This window comes from Neopsephotus bourkii, unplaced genomic scaffold (assembly GCF_033783945.1).
Source record: "Neopsephotus bourkii isolate Nb327-2 ecotype Australia unplaced genomic scaffold, CSIRO-AGI_Nbou_v1 NB_1053, whole genome shotgun sequence".
Taxonomy (NCBI): domain Eukaryota; kingdom Metazoa; phylum Chordata; class Aves; order Psittaciformes; family Psittacidae; genus Neopsephotus; species Neopsephotus bourkii.
Window position 1 is genome coordinate 3,997,744 of NW_026901542.1, and position 26,203 is coordinate 4,023,946.

General features: G+C 38.2%; 2 protein-coding genes across 3 annotated transcripts; one reads left to right on the plus strand and one right to left on the minus strand.

Moving 5' to 3' along the window:
- Positions 1-206: 206 nt before the first annotated feature.
- On the minus strand, positions 207-16,963 carry RPAP3 (RNA polymerase II associated protein 3). Its single transcript, XM_061361216.1, has 16 exons — positions 16,790-16,963; positions 16,308-16,448; positions 15,668-15,790; positions 14,302-14,429; positions 13,583-13,704; positions 12,734-12,804; positions 11,125-11,256; positions 9,234-9,361; positions 7,466-7,587; positions 6,962-7,032; positions 6,710-6,823; positions 5,164-5,375; positions 3,769-3,964; positions 3,233-3,330; positions 1,789-1,889; positions 207-689 (listed from the first exon to the last, which is right to left on the minus strand). The coding sequence occupies exons 1-16, from the start codon at positions 16,940-16,942 to the stop codon at positions 598-600; spliced, it is 2,004 nt and encodes a 667-aa protein (XP_061217200.1). The 5' UTR covers positions 16,943-16,963; the 3' UTR covers positions 207-597.
- A 1,948-nt stretch (positions 16,964-18,911) lies between these two features.
- On the plus strand, positions 18,912-23,271 carry ATP23 (ATP23 metallopeptidase and ATP synthase assembly factor homolog). 2 transcript variants are annotated; one of them, XM_061361217.1, is made up of 6 exons: positions 18,912-19,130; positions 19,783-19,828; positions 19,932-20,013; positions 20,270-20,407; positions 22,061-22,144; positions 23,051-23,271. In XM_061361217.1, exons 1-6 carry the CDS (start codon positions 18,947-18,949, stop codon positions 23,252-23,254), a joined length of 738 nt encoding a protein of 245 aa, XP_061217201.1. In that variant the 5' UTR covers positions 18,912-18,946; the 3' UTR covers positions 23,255-23,271. The 2 variants fall into 2 exon arrangements, with proteins under 2 accessions (XP_061217201.1, XP_061217203.1); XM_061361219.1 differs by lacking the exon at positions 19,783-19,828 and having other exon boundaries at positions 18,991-19,130.
- The last annotated feature ends 2,932 nt before the right edge of the window (positions 23,272-26,203 follow it).

A 26,203-nucleotide genomic window follows, 5' to 3' on the forward strand; every position in this document is an offset into this window, starting at 1 on the left:
CAGGAACCTGTGCTAAATGCTAAAACTCAGCTTGAGTAAACTCAAATCAAAGAATAATGAATTTTTTGGCTACCATACCTCATGTTTGCTTTGAACACTGCAGGTTCTGTTTGCTTTGCACATTGCAGCGTACTCTTAGAGAAGAGTGATTCAGACATCTTATTAAAAAAAAACAAAAGAAACCCTTAAAAATTTAGTATCTTCAATTCAACATTCAGTTTATTTCCTAAAATAAAAAAAAATGCACATTTGTGATATACACCATCTGATTCTTACTAAAGACATGTTTATAAATATTTTTATTTAATAAAGATTTCTATCTACAGTTCAAATTCTGAATGCCAAACTGCCCAACTGGTTTTGGGGCAAACAGATTCCACTGAAGACAATGTAGATCTGCATTGTTTCAGGTGATGGAAAGCAAATGTACCTGCAGAACTAAATAATTATCTCTTCAGGAACTCGCCATTTGGCTAAACCAAGCTTAAGAGTTTCATTACTTATACAAAAGCAACAGAATTCCAGTCCTTATAGGCTCCTTCAGCTGATTTCCACATGGAGAAGGCGCAGAAACAAATTTACACATCAGTCATCTCACTAAGAGAAAATACCGTATTTCTTCTCCAACTCTTCAACAGAAGCATCTTTCAATCCCATGCGGTTCACATGATTGAACAATACCTGTGTCACTGTAGAAGAAAATCCCAACATACAGTTATTTCTGTGACTTGCACTCTTAAGGTAAATTAGCCCAATTCTTTCCTAAGGGAGAGTAAGGTGCTGAAATACAAGTCAGTTTTTAGAACTACTGAGAGGATGGAAAAAAAAGAAAACAGCAAAAGGAAGCTCTCATTTTTCTCTGAAGCCTGTGAATTGCCTAACAATGTTTCCTTAAACAGGTATATGATCCTGACAACGTACACAAACAGCTTTTATTTTGTTTACCATCGTGACACCATGGCACTAAATGCAGAAGGTAAAAGTTAATGCCAGATGGCAGATAAAGCTTATATCAGGTTAAAGGCATGAATGCAATTCATAAGAGAAATTTACTTGCACTTCAGTATGTCAAACAAGTAATTTTGTTTTAAGGAGATTCACATATCAATTTTGAAAGTGTATCGGCTATTAGTGAAACTTTGCTGAGACAGTAAGCTTGACATTACTTGGTCCCAGAGAAACGTTCTGTTTGCAAGTGCCTCAACTGTTACACAGGCGATCTGGTGTGATAAAGAAAGAAAATGTTTGAGACAAAACCCCCCCCACACTTCTGTGAAATATGAACTCAAGCCAATTATCAACATGAATTACAAATCAATTTAAGTGATGCCTCAAGAACAGGACAGAGGACCAGACTGAGTTTAGAAACATTAAGCACTCTTATTGACAACAGTAAAGTAAGGATTGCCAAGAAATTACTGTGAATTGTGGAAACTGTAATTTGGATATCTTGCATTTCAGATAGAAGATTTCGTACAAAATCATACATTTGTAACATTACCAGCTACAAAACTGAAATGCTAGTGAAGCCTATTTTATCAGACTAAAATACAACAGTATTACTGATCAAAACTACAGCTAAATCCTCGTTTTTAAGTCTTAAGAATTAAAAAGGAATCAATAGATTAAGAAAAAATCATATTAACTTCTAAAACAATCAAGAAGCTAGACAACTAATCTTCACTGGTTATTGAATAAACAACAAGAATAGCACTAAAGTTTATGTATTTCTTGATAGACTCTACAGTATCAGAAAGTTTGTAATTTTGTAAGTACTGAATTACTTACTTTTTTTCTCTGTGCCTGACATAAACATTACTGCCATATCAAATCTTTTTAATTCAGATAGTCTCTGAAGGATTTCAAGGATGAGAGATGGCTCCTCTTTCCTGAAGAAGAGTATTAGAAATATAAAAATAACTACTGTTGATTAGAAAGATTCAGTAGCTGCAAGCAGTATTAAAAGACTTCAGGAACAAGAAATTAAATGACCAACAGAATTCACTTCTCTGTGTCCAATATTCCCCGCTTTTCATCTTTCTGATTTATTCTTCCGTGCATGAAGCAAAAAGTCAACATTCAGAAATCTTGATGCAAGTATCATTCGGATACAGAGCAAGAATGAAGAAATATAAAATCCTAGACTTATGCAAACTGACTGTTGCTCATATACGAATAGCTACTATATGATTTAATGGTTACACCTTGTTGTAACATCACCATATTTATCCATATCAGGATGTGTGAGGTCAGGAAGCCGCCCCTGTGGTCCTAGAGGCTCAGAAAAAGCACCACATTACAGTTTCCATCATTTTTATCCGTACAGAAAATTCCTAGACTGTGTTTGTTCTACATTCTTCTGGTCAACAGTAAATAGTCCCTGTCTCAAACAGTATTTTTCTTTCACAACTTCACCTGTCTCCCTACAGAAGAAATACATTTTACTTCATTGCAAACAATTCAAACTTCCTAAACTTTTTACGCCATACCACCACATGTAGGACCTTATCTCTTAAGATGCCATCACACACATGATGGGTATTTACTTTTAAAGAAACTAAAGGAAAGGCAAACATCAGTTTAGATTTGCTTTTCTTCATAAAACACCACCCTAAAAACATTCTGAAGTGTGTGCTCCGAGTAATTCAGACATGCAGTACGCTGCCTCTGACAGGCAAAATGAACTTTAAGACTCAGCAGCATAGACAGAAATTTCAGATATAATTGTCAGGTCCTTTCTTATCAGAACTTCTAGCTCCAACACACGTTTATTACAGGCTACTGTAAAATACTAGCAGGTAATTTAAAGTCAGAATGCATCACAATAAGCATTACACAAAAATGAAACCCTCTATTTTTCTGCTTTAAAAAGTTAATATAGAAAGCTAATTTTGTGTAATTATATGTGGTAACAGAACACACAGTAATATGAACAAAATTATTGCATACAGTCTGATACTCAATTTCCAATGCAATGTAGCAGAACTGAATTAAAAAACTTACACTAAAGGCTATTTATTTCTTTATGTCTTTTTTACCTGATTTTTCAATACATGCTTAACTTCTGAAGAAAGAGAAGCTGAATCATTGTAATTATTGTACCATGCAGGCTGGAGATATTTTTTTTAAGCTGAAGTGGGAGGAAAAAAAAACAAACGAAACCCAAACCAAAAACTCACCTCCAAGGAAACCAACAGCAATATACAATGTGAAACAAAAGAGTTAAACTTACTCGATGTAGAAATCATGCAGAATTTTCAGTATCTGGTTAAACAAGTCTGGATCCAAGGATTTCTGGAACAGTTTTGAATAAAGTGAAGGCTCTATTTGCTTTGGGGAAAAAAAAAAAAAAAAAAAAGAGAAAAAATTAAGATACTTTTAGAAGGGAAAAAAAAAAAAAAGCAGTTGAGTCATGAGAATTAGAAGTGCAATGTCTAATTACCCTAAAAGCATTCATTAAGTCAGAAGTTAACATGGTTACTAATGTATTTAAGTCTTTGGAGAATCAGGGCCTATGTCTGAAAGAAGAAACAGACCATGTAAGGACTGTACACAAAGTGAGGTAAGTGAAGCCAGGCACAAGAGAAGAATTACTCAAATGGGGATCAAACTACTTGGTATTATGTGAAGGCAATTAAAGAAAGGGACTGTTGTACATTGTTAAGATACACTAATCATAGCTACCTTTTTCACCTAAGTTTGCCCTATTTCTTCAATGTCAGTTGAAGAAACTGTCCAAGCACTGCCAATCTATACTACATTTCATACCTTCAGGTACAAGTACAGTTCTTCCGAGCAGCCTTTCAACTTCCTGAAGTCAGACTCAAGCTGGAAAGAATTTGCAGGAATGGCAGGGACTGCAGAAGCAGATTTAAATGACCTTTTGATTTCTTTTTCTCTCTGTCCATTCAAAGGGAATGATGAATCCAATACTGATGAAATTCCTTTCACACTACCCTGAAGCCTGCAGAGAGATTTTAATTTTTTTCTTGATTGTGTTTCAAGGAAATCTTACACTAAGACCTAACTGGAGATCTCTCAACCCATTAAAAGCTAACATACTACCAATGTCTTTAAAACTAATTATTTTAGTTTAAGCAGGTACCTAAAAAAAGCAACAAACAAACCCAAAAATCCCCAAACCCCCCCCCCCAACCTTTAGATTATGGGAGTTTCATGATTCACCTTTTCTAAAAGTCACACATTTACAAATACTTATAGTCAGCCTCTGTCTCCTTTGTTTCTCGAAATAACTGCATTCTTTTAGTACACATTTTTACCATACACAGCTGAAAGTTAAAAATAATTACATTTTCTGCAATTTCACAACACAAAACAAGTAACTATGTCAAATGAACAAACTGTTTTCAACACTGATTACATACCAATTTTTTGTCCTACAATTTGTCAGTTACTAAGTCCATTTATTTTTTAGAAGTTATAAAATGGCTAATATACTTTTTTTCTTCAACACTCTTCAACATTTCTTCACATTAAAACCATTTGAGCTGGAAAAGTTGTGTGTGGGAGGCTGCTTCTCATAGAAATGCTTCAATCAGAATTACATAAAAAGTATCTACAATTAATAGAATTAGGGAATACCAGTGCAGCAGGCATGTAGAGTTTCAACACTTAGCAGGGATAAAGTTAGGACAGTGGCCTGAAGTTAGGATACTTCAGTCTAGTTCCAGCCAGCCAGACTTGAGTTTGCCTAGGTAATGCAGTAGAACTTGGGAAGTCTGAGCAAACATGAAGTCATCAGTTTCCCACTAAGTAGAGGAACACAACTCTCACACAACTGGTGTGCAAAGAATGTTTGAACTCCGCTCAAAATGTGCTCTAAAACATTACAAATAAAAATCACAGCTAGGCAAGATGAAGTGCACAAGGAAGAGAGTATAGCTTACAGGAAAACATGAACTTCATTATACTGGAATTGTAAAAATAAGACTAGTTTTCCACCTGACACTAAATAGATCAAACTTGTGTCAACCACAGCATGATCGGAGGCAGATGTCTAAGAATGGCAGTTTCTTTCAGTGTTTCCTTTTTGATTTAAATTCTCTAAAATATGTTTGATACTTCATCACATGTAGAAATCTGAAATTGAAGATTTCAACCAAATTTATCTTTTAAAAAGAGAATCAGAATTTTTATACTTACTGAAACGCTGATGTATCACTGATTTCTTCTATTTTTAAGTGCTTTGCTTTTGGAATGTCCATTGTAGCCAACTGATCATCCTGATCTAGTTTCTCTGTTTTTTCAACAGTCACTGAATTCCTACAGTTCTTGACTAAAGGAGCAGTGCTGGGCAAATCACTGTTTGCTGTGTCATCATCGATTTCTTCAATCTCTATTCTTTGCAAAGGCAACTAAAGAAAACACGTATGTCATGAGTGTAGCCTCAACACCAGTGCATACACAGGCCCCACATAAGCAGCTGTACTTAATTTAAAATACACCCAAGGTAAGTAGTTTCACCTGTAGCGGTGCATATGAAAGACATTTTCAATAAAGATAAATAGCCAAAAAAGGAAGCTTCTGCATTCCACAGGAAGCGTTGTTACGATCATCTTCTTATAAACCACCGTATCCTGACTGTATAGGATCTCAGACTCTATATTCTATTTTCCCAGTAATAAAAAAACAAACAAAACAAAACTGCAGTTCTCTCTGCAATCCTTGGGCAGCACTAAAAGCACAGATGCTTCATCTATACTTGTTCTACCTTAACAGAACAAGGAAAAAAATGAATCTAGTATCACCACTTAATTTAGCAGCCAAACTGAAGACTTTTGTAATTGTCTAGAGCATTTCAGCTACTTCACAAATTTTATTTAGACTTCTAAAAAGAAAAAAAAATATATATATGGTTATACAGAGTGCATTAATACTTCCCCCACCAAAAAAAGGATCAAAATAGTCATGTATTCTCTACTAAATCCATGAGAATTAGATGGACAGTTCAAGAGCACAACACTACAGTACTCCACACAAAGTGTGAGCATGCTTTGTATTTACACAACTTTCTGCTGAATGTATAAAGTGTACTAAAAATGGAAGTCTAATATATGAAGCTGGTATTATACTCTTTATTATCGTATTTTGTCATATGTAATTCGTTAATCTGACTATAAGTGCTGATAACTCACAGTCAAAAATATCGCTTCTTGAAAGAAAGTACTTTGCTGTTCTACAGTTTACATGGATGAAAACAGAGGCTCAAGGCTCTTGCAGTAGCCATAGGCGCCACCAGCCTATGACATGGGTAGGCAACATGTCTTGTTGCCACTACAGCTACTACAGAAACTGTAAACAGCAGATGAAAAGTACGGAAGTTTACCCAGAGCTTTCTGAAGTCCGCAATCAAACACGTAGACTCAACTGCCACCCCTTTACTCTCAACTGCAGTGTCCAGGACAGAGTTGTGGGGTTGCTTCCCCATTTCATGTTACAGATATACACATACATTGTGTTTCCCAAGTGCAGAACTGCAGGCCAAATGCTCACAGCACTGATACTGTTACACACACATGGAAATGCTGAAGTTTATGTTCTTGAAAAATATGAAAGGCCTATAAATTTTGGGCTTTCTACAGGCAACATACATCTATCAGGAGTTAGTCTACATAAATAAGAAGTGCATTTTATCTTCAAGACCTATTTTTCCCATCATTATAGAAAGCACCTCACTAAACCAACTTACTGTTGATTTCAGGAGTGATGGATTATGACTCAGTTTCATTATATTTTTTATTTCCGATTCTTTTATCAATACTGCAGGATATTCTTGAGTCCACTGTTCTTTCTCAGCTAATTCCTGAAAAAAATGGTAAGTTGTCCAAAAGATTAGAAGTTTGAGGAATAATTACAAGATATGTTGAGAACATTCTACCACTACAGGCTTACAAAAAACACCAACCCCAAAACCCAATAAAAACCCCGCAAGTATACATACATTCCTTATTTTAGTGAGTTCATTTATTGCTTGTTTATTTCCAGGTTCCAACTTCAGAACAGCTTCAAAATCTGCATGGAAAGAAAAACAAAAAAACAACAAACAACAAATAAAAAACTGCAGATACTTCAAGTTACGAAGTACACCTGGCAATTTTTTGTACCTTCTATTTTCCTTTCAGAGGTCTAAAATTATTAAAGGCAGGTAAGCTATCCTAATACTTATATCATGACACATTTTTCAAACTATTTCTTGCTACTTATTGTGACAATAGTTGTCAATTAATACAAAACTTCTCCAGTCCTGAAGATACCAACACATAAGACTTTATGCATAGTCAATGAAACTCAGCAAAACCCGATTATTCTTAATGCTTGTATGCTAACCTCAATTAATCAGCAATTGATTAAATTGCTACTAGAAAATTAAAGAAAAAATGAAAAAAAATTAATATCAGGATGTCCTTATCTCTTACCCAACACATAGGATAATTCAAAGTCTTACCTTGCACAGCTTCTTTTAGCTTTCCTAGAGCAACTCTGGCAGCTCCTCTTCTGGCAAAGGCTTTAGAATAAGAGGCATCCAAGAGCAGAGCTTGTGTACAGTCGTTTTCTGCCTCTTCATATCTCAGCAAAGGAATAGTACAAAATTAAGAATCAGTTTCAAGAGGCAGTTTCAACTGAAATGGCAGAGCTAACCCAAAACATTTAAAACATAAAGACAGATCTTAATTACACTGAGCTAGAATGTAAAGTAAAGTGAATGTATAAAATACGATTTCTCAGCACGCTGAAGTTTCAGCCAAATCTCTTGGTATCTCATGACACACTGCTGAATGCTTTTTATCATCACAGAGAAATTCACTTCCCCCATGAAAATAAATGCTTAAAGCCTGTCAAAATCTACTTTAAACATTAAGCCTTAAAATAAAGTCGGCATCAGAGCTTTTTGCTACTGAAAAACAGCAAGACCATTATAAACGTATTAATGAGAGAGGGGGAAAAAAGGAAAGGAGAAGCAAGCATATAGGAGATTAAAATTCTCTACATCTGAATTCCTGTGACTTGTCCCAAGATATTTCAGAGTAACAGGTCAGTATATCCTTGCATTAAAGTCATTCGCTTCACTGTAAGATCAAATTTCCTCATCCCAGCTATGTTTAGTTACATTAGATTATGATATCACTATATGCATATTAAACTTTTCATTCATTTCTCTTCTCCTCCTTCAATCTATCATTAAATTTATAAAACAGCTTTGGGGTTTGTTTTGTTTTGTTTATTTTTAGTTCTTACTAGTTCTAGAGTTTTGTAAGAACATCAATGAGCTTCTGTTGCATTTTGTTTGGTCCCCTTTGAAATGCAAAGACCCACAATACATACACAGATTCATCATACAGAATTGAATTTCTTGCTTGGTCATTCAATTAAGGTATCACTTCCTCTGATACTCTGAAAACATTATTTGCATTATGTTGTCTGTGGTTTCAGTACTGAATTACAAATGTTTTGTCAGAAATACTGCCTGTGCAACCTATTTTGTAATCTAATAATTTGAGATCAGTATCTCTACAGACACCCAGCCACATCATGTTGAAACAGATGACCAACATAATGCTCAGCTCTCTGCTTCTCATGCTACCAGTTTAAAAGGTTTAAACTACCATGCCATCAAGGAGTGGAAAAAATAAAGTCAGATTTCAAAAATGGTCATGTGGAATTTCTCTCATTTGCTAGGAGCATGCACTTCCTACTGTTATGGGATTATCTGAATTAAGCTTAACTAAAAATAAACTATACATACAAGTCTCCATTAGTGGAGTTAAAGAAAAATACTTCAAAAAGACAACTACTTCCAAAAAAGCTCCTGTCCATTCCCTTTGAAGTCAGAAGTTATAATCCAGTTTTTTTTACAGTGCAACATTTTATAGTTGACTGGGGTTTGTAGTCAAAAAAGACAAAGTTTTGGGCAGGTCCTTCTAGAAAAGTGAATATATATCTTTCTATATACATAAAAGAATGAAAAAAATCTAACTTAAGTAACTACAATTTCATACTGATGCTATTCTATTACCTTAGAACTTATTTTGTGTGAAATGCATTGTAAAATTACACATATTGAGTTATTCTCTCCCCCTTACTGTTTTCAATATGATTTATTCTATATTGAATTCTTACTATAATTAGGAATGACAGTAACTAAACCTGAGTGAGGATCTACTGGATCATTCTTCTATCTAGTTCACCACAAAGAAACGGGCAATCCTACTTACTTTTCAATCTTTAGATAGGCCATGGCTCTGTTAGCTGGCAGAAGCGCATTGGTGCCATCTGCTGCTATACCACGGGTATAACAGTCTATTGCAGCCTCATATTTTCCTTCTTTGAAATAACAATTACCCTGTAATATTTAGGTTAGAAAAAAATATTGTTGAGAAACATCTAGTGCAATGAGTTTTTAACCTTTTTAGTAGAAAGGGTCACAATATCAGGAATGTAGATCACAAAGAACACCCACATCTGGGCCAGTATTTATGGAATATTTTTTCATATCTAAGCTGGGAGGCAGATCACAAAAAATACCTTAATTCTTTCTAGTACTTCAAGGATATAAAAAGTTTTGCTGCATACAGTTTAAGTGTAGACATACAAATCAATAACTTGTGATTTACCTTTATGATGGATGTGCAGAATGAGCCACCCTGTGCCTCCTGAATTCAAACACATGCTGAACAAAGCTGAACCTATACAATTCCCCTTTCAAGACTTGCTGTGCAATTCTACCTTTATCCTGCTACATTCATGAAACTGTTATCCTCAAATATTACTTGGGCCCAAATGTTGCTTTTATTTTCCAGTTAATGCGCCATACAACAAAATTACATCACTGTGTTTCCAAGAAACTAAAACTATCTTTTGCCTCTCGTTACTAACATAAAGCCATGTATTATCTTCTCTGATACTACTCTACTCACTGGCAAAAAAGCAAAGGGCACAATTCAGACTTGAAAGGATCCATGTTGCCAGGAACAGGCCCACAGTGAGTCAATTCTGCTATGAATGAAGTATTGCACTGGACTGAAATTTCTCTTCTGTAGCTTCAAGCTTTCGTTCCTTTTATGCACTTAATGTGTGCTGTCATTCTTTTCCTACTAATTACCTCTCACAACCAGTATAGGAAGCCTGAATATTGATAAAAAGTCCTAAGTTAAATAGCCAGGTAAGAGAACAAAAAGAAAATTGCTTTACTTGATAATGTTATTTCTTAATTGCAACAGCGAGGAGAGGGAGAAATCAATATGCCAATTGCGAGTTAAGATCGTATTTCCAAAACCACGTTTTTATTGTCATTGTTGCCTGCACCCCTGAAGTCCTTTCTATAACTGTTTTTCACCATGTAACCAGAAGTTTGAAAACACCAAAACCAGCGCACAACTCTACCTGGACAAGCAAGGGTTAAGATGCAAGTATACTGGAGAAATGGGATCTCTGTAAAATACAGTTCAAGTTCTACTTATCTTGATACATATTTGAAATTTTCTTATACAATTTGGGCTGCAAAAGCTATCTTGTATAATTATTCCTCCAGAAGAGTCCAAAGAGAATTCAGTCCTCCCTCTCCTCCCTATAAAGTCCCAAATGGGAAACACTTAAGACTGTATCAAGGACATTGTACTTAAGTTAAAGACACTATCAGGTTTAATTTACACATTTACATAGCTCACAGAATCACAGGATGGTTAGGGTTGGGAAGGACCCCAATATAACCTAGTTTCAACCCCCCTCCCATGGGAAGGGACACCTTGCACTAGGCCATATCGCCCAAGACTCTATACAATCTGGCCTTGAACACTGCGAGGGATGAAGCATTCACCATTGCTTTGGGCAACCTGTTCCAGTGCCTCACAACCCTTACAGTCAAGAATTCCTTCCTTACATCTACCTGAACTTCCCTGTTTGAGTTTGAACCCATCCCCCATTGGCTTATTGCTACAGTCGCTAATGAGGTCTCTCTCCAGCATCCTTTTAGGCCCTTCTCAGATACCGCAAGGCTGCTGAGGTCTCCAAGCAGCCTTCTCTTCTCCAGGCTGAACAGCCCCACCACACGACTTTTCTTTGCAACAGCACAATACAGGACTTTTTTAGTTCTTTTCTGTGACTTACCCTATCTTTTTCTGTAATAGCCTTCTGCTTGAGCTGTTGGTGTTCAATGCGCTGCTTCTCTTCATCTGTTAATTCAGGTCTGACCACTTCACCAAATTCTTTTTGTTCCGAGCTTTCTTTTGATGACAGAGCCTGCAAAGACAATTTTTTCCTCATTATTTCTCCCACTTACACATTTTCAGAAGATAAATACAAAATTTTTAAGATGCAAAAAAAGCATCTTAACAAAGTGCCTGTGTTGTAAGCAGAATGCAAACTGAAGAAATTCTAAACTTGAAAATGTGTTTTTATGAGAGACTGAGAGTCAAGACTGTTACTTGGTAAATTAAAAGTATGCGATTTCTAAAACACAATGTAAGATGACCCATGGAATCCACCTATACATACATTCCAACTCACAAATCATTTATTTATTCAATTACTGAAGACTTCGGTCTTGATTCTGAAAATACATTTTTCAAGCACTTTCAAAACTAAGTTCATAGAATCATAGAATAGTTAGGGTTGGAAAGGACCTTAAGATCATCAAGTTCCAACCCCCATGCCATGGGCAGGGACACCTCGCTCTAAACCACATTACCCAAGGCCTCGTCCAACCTGGCCTTGAACACTGCCAGGGATGGAGCATTCACAACCTCCCTGGGCAACCTATTCCAGTGCCTCACCACCCTCGCAGGAAAAAATTTCTTCCTTATATCCAATCTAAACTTCCCCTGTTTAAGTTTTAACCCATTACCCCTTGTCCTATCACTACAGTCCCTAATGAAGAGTCCATCGCCAGCATCCCTATAGGCCCCCTTCAGATACTGGATCTCTTCTCCAGGCTGAACAGCCCCAACTTTCTCAGCCGATCTTCATATGGGAGGTGCTCCAGTCCCCTGATCATTCTGGTGGCCCTCCTCTGGACTTGTTCCAACAGTCCCATGTCCTTTTTATGTTGAGGACACCAGAACTGTACACAATACTCCAAGTGAGGTCTCACAAGAGCAGAATAAAGGGGCAGGATCACCTCCTTCGAGGTTGACGTGGTATAAGCATATTCACACAGTAACAGCAGGTGAGCTTGTATTTACTAGTCATCATAATCAGGAGTCTCTCCCTGTTATGAAAGGGATCAGACATGCACCAGCGTATTATGTTCTGCTAGGCTTAAATCCACTTTCTGATTCGGCAGACCACAGCAACCAGTGGGACTACAATCAAGCTAGCAAAAAAACCATACAGGTTCTCTCAAATGTAGTGATACTTTGTATAAAGATACTAAGCATGACTGAAAAAAACATTATCACAGAAGGCAGAGAAACATCTGAAGGAAGAGACAAAAAAAAACAAAAAAAAACAAAAAAACCCCCTCCCCCCAAACAGAAAACCCACACAGATGTTGGTGCACATATCCAGTCTTAGTCTGACAATCCACTATTACACTGATGTTTGCATACATGACAGTTAATCCAGAAGAAACTCAATTACAGATTTTAACTTTACTGAACTTCAAATGCCAGAAAAAGCACGAGATTTCACTGAATTCTACTGTTATAAACATAAGTTGACACAAATATAAATTGAACAGGGTGTATTAACTTATGCTAAAGACTATTAATCTTATTACCTGATCAATTTTCTTCAGTTCATTTTTTGCTTCAAAGTTGTTTGCATCCAGCTCTAAAACTTTTTCATAATCTATCGAATGATCAGAAAACTATGTTTCAGGTTAGAATTACAGAATACTAACCAGAATATAAAATAAGAACATTCTTTTTGAGATTACCCTTTTTTGTACTTACACCAGAAGCCCAAGATACCGCAAGCAACACATCATAGAATGGTTTGGGTTAGAAGGGACCTTAAAGATCATCTTGTTCCAACCTCACTGCCACTGGCAAGAACACCTTCCACTAGACCAGGTTGCTCAAAGCCTCATCCAACCCGGCTTTGAACACTGCCAGGGACAGGGCAGCACAGCTTGCCTGGGCAACCTGGTCCAGTGTCTCATTACCCCCATAGTGAAGAATTTCTTCTTAATACACATTCTAAATCAACCCTCACTGTCAGTTTAACAACACTCCACACTGCCTTTTCACTACATGCCCTTGTAAAATGTCCCTCTCTAGATTTCTCTTGGGCCCCCTTTAGGTACTGGAAAGCTACAAGAAGGTGTTCCCAGAGCCTTCTCTCATTTCTGTGGCCCTCCTCTGAAGATACTTTGCAGGTCCACATCCTTCTTATGTTGGACAACATTTAAAGCTAAATTATTCTAGAACTACTACTACTTACCGCTATCACTCAGATTTGCTGCTTGATTTTTACCTTGCCAGAAGAATATGCGGTTATGTTTGGCTTTTTTTTTTTTAAATGGGAAATAAAAATTAAATCCCTAAACCAGTAAGTAAGTTGCACAACCCTTAATCAAGCAGACATGGGAATAGTCTGTACATATTTTAAGGAAAGAAAGACCCACCTTCCTTAGCACCTTGAAGATTTTTCAAAGCGAAGCGAGCAGCCCCTCTTCTAGCATAAGCCTTTATGTAATTTTTATCTAAAGCAAGTGCTAAATTGCAGTCAGATTCTGCAACAGAAAACCTATCAAAAATACGAACAAGTTAGTTTGGACACATCTAGGTAACAAACCCTAAAACTTAAGCAATTTAGCTTACTCTGGTTCTCTCTAAAGTAGAAATCTTAAATGCTTTAGAAGGAGCATAGAATGAATATTTAAACATGTCTCAATTCAGACTACATCAAGACAGGAAAGAAAACAAAGGTCAACAACATTTACTGCCATAGAAGGAATAACTAAATTCCCTGTGTACTGTTTCTTCTCCCCAGATAAATCAAAGCCTTAGAAATAGAACTCAGTGAAATGGAAAGACAAATAAGACAGTGAACTTTCTCTTCTTTTTTTTTTTTTTTTTCTGTTTAAGTCTTACACAGACTTAAACAGAATATGGTGAACTTGTACTGGAAAGCAGAGGAAAAAAAGATGAAAGAGACCACCAGATTCCTTATCTTTATGATTCCTATTTTACTTTGAAACTGCAAGGCAGGCAGCAACAGCAGTCTTACATAGACTGAATCGCAGTATGGAAAATAATATAATCAAGACTTAAAATCAAACAAAAATATCTGAAGGTAGCATTTCAAAGAAGAAAACACTATGGATTTAACTTGAAATCTTACTTTTTCATTCTGTAAAAAGCTGATGCTCTGTTTGTGGGCAATACTGGATTATATGGATCAAAATGCATTCCTCTAGTGTAGCATTTTATAGCATCATCAAACTTCCCTTGTTTGAAGTAGACATTACCCTGTGAATAGAAAGAAAAAAAAAGGTATTTTTAGGAAGTTACCATACTTTGACAGACACACTGCTAATTTTTGGTGAGGAAAAAAACCCCAACAACCAAAAAAGAAACCCAAAAAAAACAAAGCTTGTATTTTAGAACTTTTTAAACATTTCTCACAAAGCACTGCTTTACTGTGAAACATTTCTTTCAACTAAGAGTATTTTAAGTACTGCATATTAAATAATTCTGATGATTAAGACAATAACAGAGTTTTATTATATACTGATTTTCAGTACCTGTAGGTCATTTCTAGAAGCCTATAATGAGCACATACATAACTGTTTAAACTGAATTAGAGAAGTACTGAAGTTTGAGATTCGGCACCTTTCGTTTCCAGGGTAAAGATTTTCATTGCTGCCTCCTTTGGGACACACCTTTTATCTCATTTGTGCCCAAATGCTTCATTGCACCCAAGATAATAATGGCCAAAGACATCCAAGTTTCTCAGCCTAGACCGCAGATTATATACATCAAGGAATTTCCATGGCAGCAGGGAAAACACAGATGTATGCAGTGGACAGTTTTTACCCTAACCCTAACCCTAACCCAAAACAAACTAAGAAACTCTACTGAAGAAAAGAATGGACCTACAGATTGTGTTAGGTGATTGCCTGTAAACAAAGAAGTTTCTCAGAACCAGAGAAGCTACTATACAGCTTAGCCTCTCACATGGCAATGAAGATTAAGATAGCTGCTGCAGTATTCTACTTGCAGAATAAGGTAAAACCGAATTGGTACAAATTTGCCTTACCATGGCAAGGAAGACATACAAGTTCACCCATCATTCCCAGATGTACTGGCTTCACAAATGGATTAATCTTAAAATCTTGGGGATTCAGTTTGGGGCACTGTGCTCAGGTAAACACTAGTTTGTGCTCAGGTAAGCACTAGTTTGATCCTTACGACAAGTCCATGCAGAAATATAACTTATCAAAGAACAAAAAACACCAACATATTAATCATCATAAGCATACACTAAGCAAAGTCTAACAGACTTTGCTGCAATTGGTGATGAGAAGAAACAGAAATACAGTGAGTTTTCTATTTTGGAATAACAAGCACACAAAAATAAAACATCCAAATAGGCAATTCTTCCATCAGAAGTGGGGTCTCAGTGGACAATCTTTCAAAAGAAACTGCAAGGGCTCCTACGCCTAAATTGCTACTTGGCAAATAACAAATATTTATAATGCTGTAACCTTTTCCTTCTCTGCAAGAGCCCTTTCTGTGTCTATACGAATTCCATCTTCTTCAGAGTCCGATTCTGGGGATACAGAATCATGAGTACTATCTTCTTTATCAAGTTCTTCAAGTATCTTATCCTGAAAACAAATAAAATAAACTATTACCTTCACTATATTTTAACAATACAAAAATAATACAAGACAGACTTTAGGAGAATTAGTAACGTGTTTTTTAAAATCTCTACTGGTTAAGTCCTCTTTATTAAGAAGTATTCCATACTTCAAAAGTGGGAGATCTATCCTCTGATACTTGGGAGAGCTATCCTCTGATACTGCCAGCTGTGTTTAGTTTTATGTTCTATTAGAATGATGACCTCCTAAGAGATCGATCATTAATCCTTTTTTTTTTCCCCTTAAAATCAAATTCAATCTAGTGGATGAGAGCATAGCCAACAGAAAACTCAATTATCCCTCAATTTTATAGATTTTAAACAGATAACATTTTTGGGAGAAAGCTACTTTCAATGTTCATACAGTACCCAGCACAGAAAGATGCTGACGCTTGGACTGAACTCTCAAGCACTGTAACAAAATCTTATTTAAAGCAGAATCAACTGGGACAAGGCTCACTTAATAAGCAAATGTTCTGACTTACCACATCAAGTTTTCCCCATGCTTCATAATCATAAGACTTGATCTTGTTTTTCTTGTTTTCCTCAGTGGTTATCTTTGAAGTGACTTTACTTTTGCTTTTCTTCTTTTTCTTAAAAGCCTTGTTTCGAATTGGTGGCAAATTCTAAATTGAAATAAGTAATTCTGATAAAACAGATGTTTGAAAGTCACTTGTATTGAAGCACCTACAGTACCTGTAACCAAATATTCTAGAGCTATGTGGAACTGACTGAAAATTTACTGGCCCAATCACCTCCAGATGGTACTGCCTCACAGCTCTGTTGGTGGAAGAATTTACAGGGCAATCTGTGTTCTACTATGCATGAGGAACAAGTCAGCTGAGCTAGCTCATTCTATTCAGATATTTTAAGTCAACATATGTAATTTTGCTGAAGCAGGAAGTAGTTATTATAAATGCTATTGCATTATTAATAGCTGAGTTAACAGTGGAATTGCGATTTTTACCTCTTCTGAGACACCGCTCTGTTTCCTTAGTTCAGAATCCACTTCTTTAATATCTTTTTCCCAGCTCTCCAATTCTCTCATAAAATCCTGCAGCTCTTCAGCATTTTGCTTCACTTGCAGCTGTAGTTCTATCGCTTTATTTGGAGCACTCATTGTAAGCTGCCAAATTTCACAAAAAAAGAGAACTTTCTAAAGAAAATATGAAAGTATCACTGAAAGAAGCTAGCTACTTCAAAATCAATAAGTCTGACTTATATTCGGGACACGCTTCCCAACAGCCTAATACAAATGTTAAATACTAAAAGCCTAAGAAGAAACACAATTTAAATGCCTTAAGAAAAAACCAACAAAATAAGGGAAGCCCTGTTATTCAGACAAAACAAAGTATATCATAATAAACAACAAGTAATGCTTTCCTAACTAGGTGTAAGGTAAAGTGCCTAACAAGCCAATAACAATCCTGAGAGATTACAAAGTCATCTTAGTTTAAAGCAATTTCTGAAGTACTCCCCAGCTCACAATATAGAAAACTTCAACACATTACCATTTAAGTTTTAACTGAAAAAAGACCCCTAAGTTATACATACCTTCCATCTGAACAGAAACAAAACAGCTGAGAAATCAACCCCCAGAAACGCTTTCTGCCCATGCTTAAATATGCACATATTTTTAGCACAGAAACAGTAACAGCATGAGGTGTTTTCTTATTAAGCCTCGTGAATTACAAGTCCAAAATATCCTCTGAATGAGTCTGCATGGGCCAAAACTAATGATTTCTGCAATACACTGTGCTGTTTATAACTATGGACAAGAGTCTCAAAAGACTGAAAAACATGCTGCATGACTGCTAGTGAACGGATGCTACCAAAGCAAAATGTTTTTCCACCCTCAAGAATAAGTAGCCAAGTAGATGCCTCACTGTATCAGTTGCACTTTTCCCTAGTTTATACGTATGTGGCAACACGCTCACCTTTAACAATGTATTTTTCCCAAAATCTTCTAAATACCTGGTCTATTAAAAAAACAATGTGGAAAGAGACTTTAGATGAAACAAAAAATGTATACTATTCATCAGTTTAGGTGTCTACTATATTTTTTCCACCTACAGCTTTCGCCCCATGCTGAGCTGTTCCTGCAACTCAGCCAGTAATTCCATGAAACCTGGCCATAGACACACTGAATATTTCACACAGCCTACTACGCCGTGGCCAACAATTGCTGAAAAAAAGATATATCAAAAGATTTAAGAAACTAGGTTGTGATCTGCTGAACTTTTTTGGCTGTCACTGACTAAAATAATGTTCTTATACAGGTGAAATTCTAGCAGTTTGTTTTCTAGCATTCATAAGTGACTTACAGAAGTGTGAAATGTAAGCTTGCTCCTGCTTCCCGCTAGCCTAACACTGCTGCACACAACTTAGCAACGGCCTCACTTGTCGACAACGGGCTCCTCTTAGCTCAACTCTCACACACCCTTTAAGGCGATTTTACTTCTTCCTTCGCCTCACCCAACACCCGAGAGCAGCCCCATTACCCCAGAGACCTGGCCGGACCTGCACCCAGCGGGCCATATGTGAGCGGGCCCCGAGGCTGCGCCACAGGAGACCGCAGCTCGGGCCGAAGATGCCCCATTGAAGTTTCATCACCTGCTTCTCCACCGCCCCAGCGTTACGAACGAGGTCCTCACTCCTTAAGGGTAAACTCTCCACAGGCTCCACCTCGCCTGGCCACTACGCGCGGCGAAGCCGCCTATGGGCCACAGCGAACTAGCACCAGGCCGACTGCAGCACCGGCAGAACTACACACTGCGCACCACGCACCCACCCGGGTGCTACAGCGGCCTCACCTGCACCGAGTCCCGCTTCTTTCTGCTGCCGCAGGGCGCCCTCCACACGCGGCCAAGCCTCCTCCCACAATGCAGCGCGACCCCAAGGCACACCTAACCAGCACCCCAAAAACCCCACGGCGGTCTGGGCGCAAGCGCACGCGCTCTACCGTCCTCCGCCTCCCGCTCCGCGGCGCTCCGCGCTGCCTGGCCACACCCCCTCAAGCTCACGTGACTGGGGGCGGGCCGGTGATTGGCTCTGAGGTGCACCTCCCCTCGGCCCTGCTGTCCGGACGGTGGCCGGGAGGCGCGGGCAGGGGTGAGGGTCGGCAATGGAAGAAGGGGAGGTTGCATCGCCGCCCGCGGCCGAGGAGAAGGTAGGGAAAGAGGAGGAGGATGACTTAGGCTACCGGCTCTTCCCGGAACGGAACAAGAATCCTCAGAGCTTCCTGGTCCGCAGCTTGTTCACCTACCACAACAAGTGCCAGGTGATGCTGAGGATGACCCTGGAAACGAGTAAGTGCTTCCCTGTCCCCCGGTGGGACCGGGACCGGGACTGGCGCAGCGGAGAACGCCCTGGGTGGAACTTAGAGCTTCCGTGTCCACTACCAGCTGCTGCTGGCAGTGGTGACCTTGGGCCGCAGGGTCTCTGGGCTGGAGCTGCTATCTTGCCGCCACTGCTCACGCCCGGGGCGGCGGGACAGGGCCCGCACGAGTGGCGGGATGGGGCTGCTGCTGCATGAACGCGTTAGCTTTGGTTAAGACATAGAAAAGACAATTTCAGAAGTGGCTGTGTGCTGATTTCCGTGGAAATTTGAGAGGATTTGTCAGTTTTGGGTTTATCTATGCTCTTCTTACAAGCTGATGTTGACTGCAAATGTTACCAAACCCAGTGGTCACTGTATGCCGTTATTTATGTCTACTACTATTAAAAGTGTCAAAAGTGACATGATTCCTGAATAGTTTTCTATATATCATGATTCTGTGTCACTTTCTATAGCCTGAACTGTACCAGATGCCAGTTGCATCACAATAGGACTAAATACTACAAAGTATGAATTTGCATGTGTAGTGCTTTTTTTTTTTTGTTGACTACTTTTATATTTTGATTATAGATGGCTAGCAAAACTTTTGTCTAGAGAAATTGATTGCAGCAATGTTTTTCTAGATCCATATGCTCAACTTCTTCTTGAGGCTATGAAGCAGTCTGGTTGGTACGTAACCTAACTCATCTTGTTCTGTGCAATAGCGTCACTGTTATATGGAGTTACTAGTCTTTTTCAGACTCTTCCCTATAACTTTGTTTGGACATTTCAGCACTGTCTTCAATGACCGGCACTTTTCTTGTGAAAACTGTGATGCCTGTGTTGGTGGAGGTTTTGATTCTGCGACATCTCAGGTAGGCAATGGACTTTGTTTTCTTTCAGAAGACTACAGTTATATTTTTAAGTGTTTTTTTACTAGGATTAGTCATGAAAACAAAATAAATGGAAGATATTCTATGGTACCAGAACTAGTACTCTGCAGAATGATAAGGCTGTAATGTTGAAAGCATCTATCTAAAGAGTCTAAATGCTGTAGGTGATAAGTACTTGATCCCTGAGAAGTGAGATGTTGAAACTTAGTGAAAAGACTGCCTATCGTTTCTTCTACAGATTGTTCTATGTCAGAACAACATTCGCCACCAATCCCATATGAACCGAGTGGTCACACATGAATTGATTCATGCTTTTGATCACTGCCGCGCGCATGTTGACTGGTTTAAAAATGTCAAACATTTAGCATGTTCAGAGGTAAGTTAAAAGGCTTACAATATTGTCATTATATTAATTGTTGATGGTTATGAGGGCTGCTTGTGTTTAAATGGGCATGCTGTTACACAAACCTTCATGTGGTTTAATCCTGTTAATATGTTTTATTCTTTCTGTCAGGTCAATCTACGTAGCTGTATTCAGAAAACAAATTTTTAGTTTTCACAAATATTAATATGTCAGTGTCATATTACATGGAATGTGATCACTGTGAATATCTCAGTATTATTAACAAATGAGAGTAGTTTGACATAAAAACACATTCACGCATTAATCAAATATTTATAGGGCTTTCTTTCTTCCCTGCAAGTCTTTGTATTTTGTGTGTTTATCACAGTTGTATGGTTAACACCTTATTGTTGTTTAGATCTTTTTCTGTTAACCACAAATATGTCTTTTCCTATAACATATATTTTTTGATGAATTGTGGTGTTGCTGCTCCACTGTTTTCCTTCACAGGCTGCAAGGAGACAACCTGTGTCACTGTGGTCTTTACAGGTTGTAGGACAATCTCTGCTGTTGTGTCTGGAGCACCTCCTCCCTTCTTCACTGACCTTGGTGTCTGTGGGGCTGTTTCCATCATGTTTTTCTCACAGCTCCTATGTAGTATTTTTAGTTCTTTCTTAAATACGTTATCACAGAGGTACTGCTGGTGCAGTTGCTGGGCTCAGCTGTCACCAGTGGTGGGTCTGCTTTAGAACCAGCAGAAATTGATCCTGACATGCAGGGGAGCCCCTTGTCTCTTCTCACAGATGCCACCCCACCAGGTCCCCCACTGCCAACATCTTGCCATGGAAACCTAATACAATAATTCAGAATCATTAACTATTACCTACATTTTTTGTCCAAGATCTACACAGTGCAGAATAAAGCATGTAAGCCTCAAACATAAAATTAGAGAACATATATGAAACAAGATTTTGTTTGTTCTTGCTCTTATCTAGGTTATTTGTTTGCTTCAGGTCTATTGATGTGTATTTTATTATATAGTGTTTACAATTTATATTGTCAGCTTTTTAATTTTTACATTTAATATTCTATGTATTTATTCTCACTTTTGTATTTAATTATAGGAAATCTAGTTTTAGTTATATTTCCTAAGAGAGTAGGGTGTGAAACAGTTGGCAGACAAAAGAAATTACAGTGCACAGGACAAGACAGTTGAGCTAAATACATACTTATTTAAATGTGACTTTTCCTAAAGGAGGAGGGTTGCTGCTCTTCTGGTTATTGCAGCTGTAGTCTTTGAAAGATATCTGCCTTTCTTCCTGACTCTTGTATCAGCTTCTGATAGAATATTATTTCTATGTACTTTTAGCAGTTCACTATATATATTTACACACACACACACACACACATTCATATGATCTCTTCTGCTCATTCACTTAAGCTTTGGGAATGTGTAAGACCTTGTCCCTGGAGAAACTTACAGGTTCTGTAGTAATATTTCATAGTTCATTCAGTCTGAGAGGGTGGATGGGGTAATAGGTACTTAATAAGTAAGAAGTGGCCCTGGGAATATTCTCTACCAGCAGTCACCAGAAAGATGTTGAAGAAAAAAATTTGTTACAGCTTTTTTGACTATATTTCCATGTGTTTCTCTGATTTGTGTGGCTTTTCTTTTTTCTTCAATAGATTAGAGCTGCTAATCTCAGTGGGGACTGTACACTGATGAATGAAATATCAAGGTTTAAATTTGGATTGAAAGGACACCATCAGGTAAAAACTGTAGATGTTAAAGTCTAATGATTTGCTATGAGCCATCTTTACCTACTTGATCTCAGCCTTCTACATTTTCATAGCTGAAAATATCAGAGAAGGAAGTAGATGCCATGAATTTGCTGCTTTATCTTAATTAAACTTTAATAACCTTTAATGATATGATTCTTTTTTCCATGTTGTTATTTTTGTAGGAGTGAAATCCCTGAATACCTAGTCTTATCATAGAGCATTACCACTGACAATGGAGAGTTAATAAGGACCAAACAAAAAACAGGGTTTGCAGGAAATGCAGTGGGATTACCTTACCCACTGTAAGTGGGTAAAAGTCTTTGAAAACTGGAGAAAGGTGAACGACAAAGGTTCTAGATAAACATGAGTGTGAATTCTTACACAAATTATTTTTTTTTTAATAGTAAAGATTATGGGAGTCCCAAGTACTTGCTCATATCAGACTGTCAGTTAGCTTGTAATGTTTACATCTTTAGTAGACAAACTGCATAAGCAAAAGTTGCCATAAAGAGAGGTATCAAAATGAAGGCCCACAGAGGACTCATTCCTTTGCATTTTATAACATTTCAGTTGAAAAAGTGCTAACTGGTATTTATGTCTGTTTCTGACATATTTTTCTCTTATGTCCACGTCAAATTGTACAAATATTTGATACTTAGAACAAATACCGAATTCTATTTTAATTCTTGTTCTAAGAAATTCTCTGACGGTTTATCTGCACATGAAAAACTAAACCACATAGTTAACATGGGACAGAAAAATGCTTATTGCAGGTATTGTTTGATTCTTCCGTGATACAGAGTTATTGCATAAGAGTTAATAATCGAAAAATTATGGAAAAATTATTTATACTAATAATGACAGATACTTTTCTTTACCTGATTCCCACTTTAGACGTGTGTACGAGACAGAGCAATTCGTTCCATTCTGGCTGTTAGAAAAGTTAGCAAAGAAACGGCAGAAAAAGCTGTGGATGAAGTTTTTGATGCCTGCTTCAATGATCTGGAACCTTTTGGAAGAATCCCTCACAGTAAAACAGATGCAAAACGTGCTTTTAGAGACTTTCAGAACAGAGATCGTTACAATGCTAATTTGTAAAGGAAAAATAAAACAAACCATGAAAAAATACGTCAATATCTTGCTATTCTGTAACAGTCTGTGCACACAGTGCTGGTGAAAAGGGGCAATTCTATCAAATGTATAGATTTTTGTAAACTTTTTCCAGGAGCCAACTTCCATGGAAGTAAACAAAGTAAATGAGCAAGGCTAAAAACTGTTTAGTCACCTCTTACTCCAGCATGGCAATTTAGTACACCAAATGGTGTCAAATAGCTGTCTGCACATTTCAATGCACATTTGGCTCTGTCTCACTAGGACTTGGTTTCTAAAGTTTTTGTTGTTACTGAATAAATCTTTTCATAAAATCTTTATATTTGCACCATCCTTGATATACAATCATAAACCTGGATCTTCATCACTACATTTTAAAAGGCACCTGAACTACAGCTCTTGGGCCTAGATTTAATAACTATGATTAAACCCCAAATCGAATAAACTGCCGCTTCTTTTTAACACTTCATGACATTGTTGGAATTCCAGCTCATCTAATGTTAGCTTCAGTTATCTTCCTTTGGGTTTTTAGGAGTTTGATAATTTTGCTTACCAGATCAAACCTACATGCTGGATAAGCATTAGTGACAGTTTGTCCATGAAGTTGAGTTTTGCTGAAGAAACTGGTGTAACTCACAGTCTTCTTCATACACTTGTTAAGTTGGTAAGTCCATCTGAGGATAGCAAGAAGCAGCTAGCATCATCCTAAGTGTGGGATAAGTTGTTTCATACCTATGTTATTTTCAAGTATAAGGAATCACTGTCATGGATGCAAGAGAATCACATTCTCTTCTTTGCTGAAATTAAAGGTGCGATTCAACCACAGGCAGTGTTCAGTGACACAATCACAGAATAGTTTGAGTTGAAGGGGCCTTAAAGATCATCTTGTTCCAACCCTCCTGCCACACGTGGGGACACCTTTCAGTTGTCTAGGTTGCTCAAAGCCCTGTCCAGCCTGGCTTTGAACACTGCTAGGGATGGGGCAGCCACAGCTTCTCTGGGCAACGTGTTCCAGTGTGTTACCACCCTCACAGTAAAGAATTTCTTACATAATCTAAATCTCTTCTCTCTCAGTTTAAAACTATTCCTTGTTGTCCTGTCACTACAGGCCCTTGTGAAAAGTCCCTCTCCAGATTTCTTGTAGGCCCCGTTAGGTAATAAAAGGCTGCTAGAAAGTATCCCTAGAGCCTTTTTTCCAGGCTGAACAAACCCAGCTCTCTCAGCCTGTCTTCATCGGAGAGGTGCTCCAGCTCTCAGATCATCTTCACGGCCCTCTGGGCTCTCTTCAATAAGTCCACATCCCTTTTGTGTTTGGGGCCCCTGAGCTGAATACAGTACTCCAAGTGGGGGCTCACAAGAGCAGAGTAGAGGGGGAGAATCATCTCCCTCCACCGGCTGGTCGTGCCTCTTGATCCACCCCAGGATTTGGTCTTCCTGGGCTGTCACACACTGCCAGGTCATGTTGAGCTTGTCAACCAACACGCAAATCCTTCTCCTCAGGGCTGCTAATGGAAATGTGGATCGCCAGTCAAAGGTTTGTAAGTTTAGCTGCAGTGATAGTTACAGACCCAGACCCAGCTGGGAAATTTAGCTCCACAGAAGAAGGAATGGTGCCTGGATTATTACTACTTCATATGAAATGCAAAATGTCTTAGACAGGGTTTCAACTTCATAGGATGTCAAGGTAACTCATGGTGGTGGTGTCAGATTACATGTGTGAAGTTCACAACTGCAGAAGCATAGAATTGCTGAGGTTGGAAGGGAGCTCTGAACCTGCTGTTTCAACCACACTACACAGAGCAGGGTCAACTAAAGCATATTGCTGAGGAGTGTGTGTAGCTGGGTTTTGAATATCTCTAAGGGCAGAGATGCTACAGTCTATCAGGATCACTTGTTCCAGCATCTGATCACCCTCACAGGTTGGTTTAGTTGTTTGGTTTCTTTTTCTCCTTACATGTTAATAGAGTTTTCTGTATTTCAGATTGTGCCAATTTCATCTTGTCCTTTCCTTGAGCACCACTGGAAAGACTGGCTCAGTCTTCTCTACTAATACCATTGTCCCATCAGGTATTTATGCACATTGATAAAATCTCCCTGGACTTTCCCTTCTCCAGGCTGAAGCTTTCAATCTCTTTGTAGGTCAGATGTTCTATTTATCATCTTCATGGCAGTTTTCTGGACTTGTTCTACTATGTCTTTGTCTCTCTTGTACTGGGAAGCCCAAAACTGGACCCAGCACTCCAGATGTCTCACCAGCGCTGAGCAGAGTGGACTATCTGCTGGCAACACTCTCCCTAACACAGCCCAAGAGGCTGTTGGCCTTGTTTGCTCCAAGGTTGTGTTGCCTGCATACAAATTGGTGTTCACCAGCACTGCTAGGGCCTTTTCTGCCAAGCTTCTTTCCAGCTACCTGATCAGTCCATGCCGTCTGCTGATACCTGTGGCTTCCCCCTGCCAGGTGTAGGAGTTAGCATATCCCTTTGAGCTTGATCAGGTTCCTCTCTGCCTTATCAAGGTCTCTCTGAACAGCAGCACAAACCTCTGGTGTAGCAACCACTCCCCTCAACACTGTATTATCTACAAACCTGCAGAAGCTGCACTACTCCTATCTTCCAGGTTGCTAGGGTTAAGCAGAATTGGCACTGATACCAATACCTGGGGGACAACACTAATGTCTGGCCTTATTGTGTGTAAGACCCAGATGTGGTTAAAGAATCAGCATGAACTTGGGAACATCTCAGCTAGGTAGTTAGCATACATGCACTCCAGAGATTTAAAAAGTTTGAAAATTATCGGTGTGAATTGTTCTGCTAACTTACCTCAAGGGTCAGAAAATCATTGCAGGCATGTTTAATTTGTTGCTATGTATGTAGCAATAGGTCAAGTACCTGGTACTTGAATCCTAAGTACACGAATCTGCCAATCATGTTTTGTTCA

Coding starts and splice junctions, on each gene's coding strand:
- RPAP3 (XM_061361216.1), bottom strand. CDS start 16,942: ATGAGTGCTCCAAATAAAGCGATAGAACTACAGCTGCAAGTGAAGCAA. Junction 7,588..9,233: donor GCCTATCTAAAGATTGAAAA/GTAAGTAGGATT, acceptor TCCTTTGCTGAG/ATATGAAGAGGCAGAAAACG. Junction 690..1,788: donor GTCAGGCACAGAGAAAAAAA/GTAAGTAATTCA, acceptor TTTCTTCTACAG/TGACACAGGTATTGTTCAAT.
- ATP23 (XM_061361217.1), top strand. CDS start 18,947: ATGGAAGAAGGGGAGGTTGCATCGCCGCCCGCGGCCGAGGAGAAGGTA. Junction 20,014..20,269: donor TTGATTCTGCGACATCTCAG/GTAGGCAATGGA, acceptor TTTCTTCTACAG/ATTGTTCTATGTCAGAACAA. Junction 22,145..23,050: donor GATTGAAAGGACACCATCAG/GTAAAAACTGTA, acceptor TTCCCACTTTAG/ACGTGTGTACGAGACAGAGC.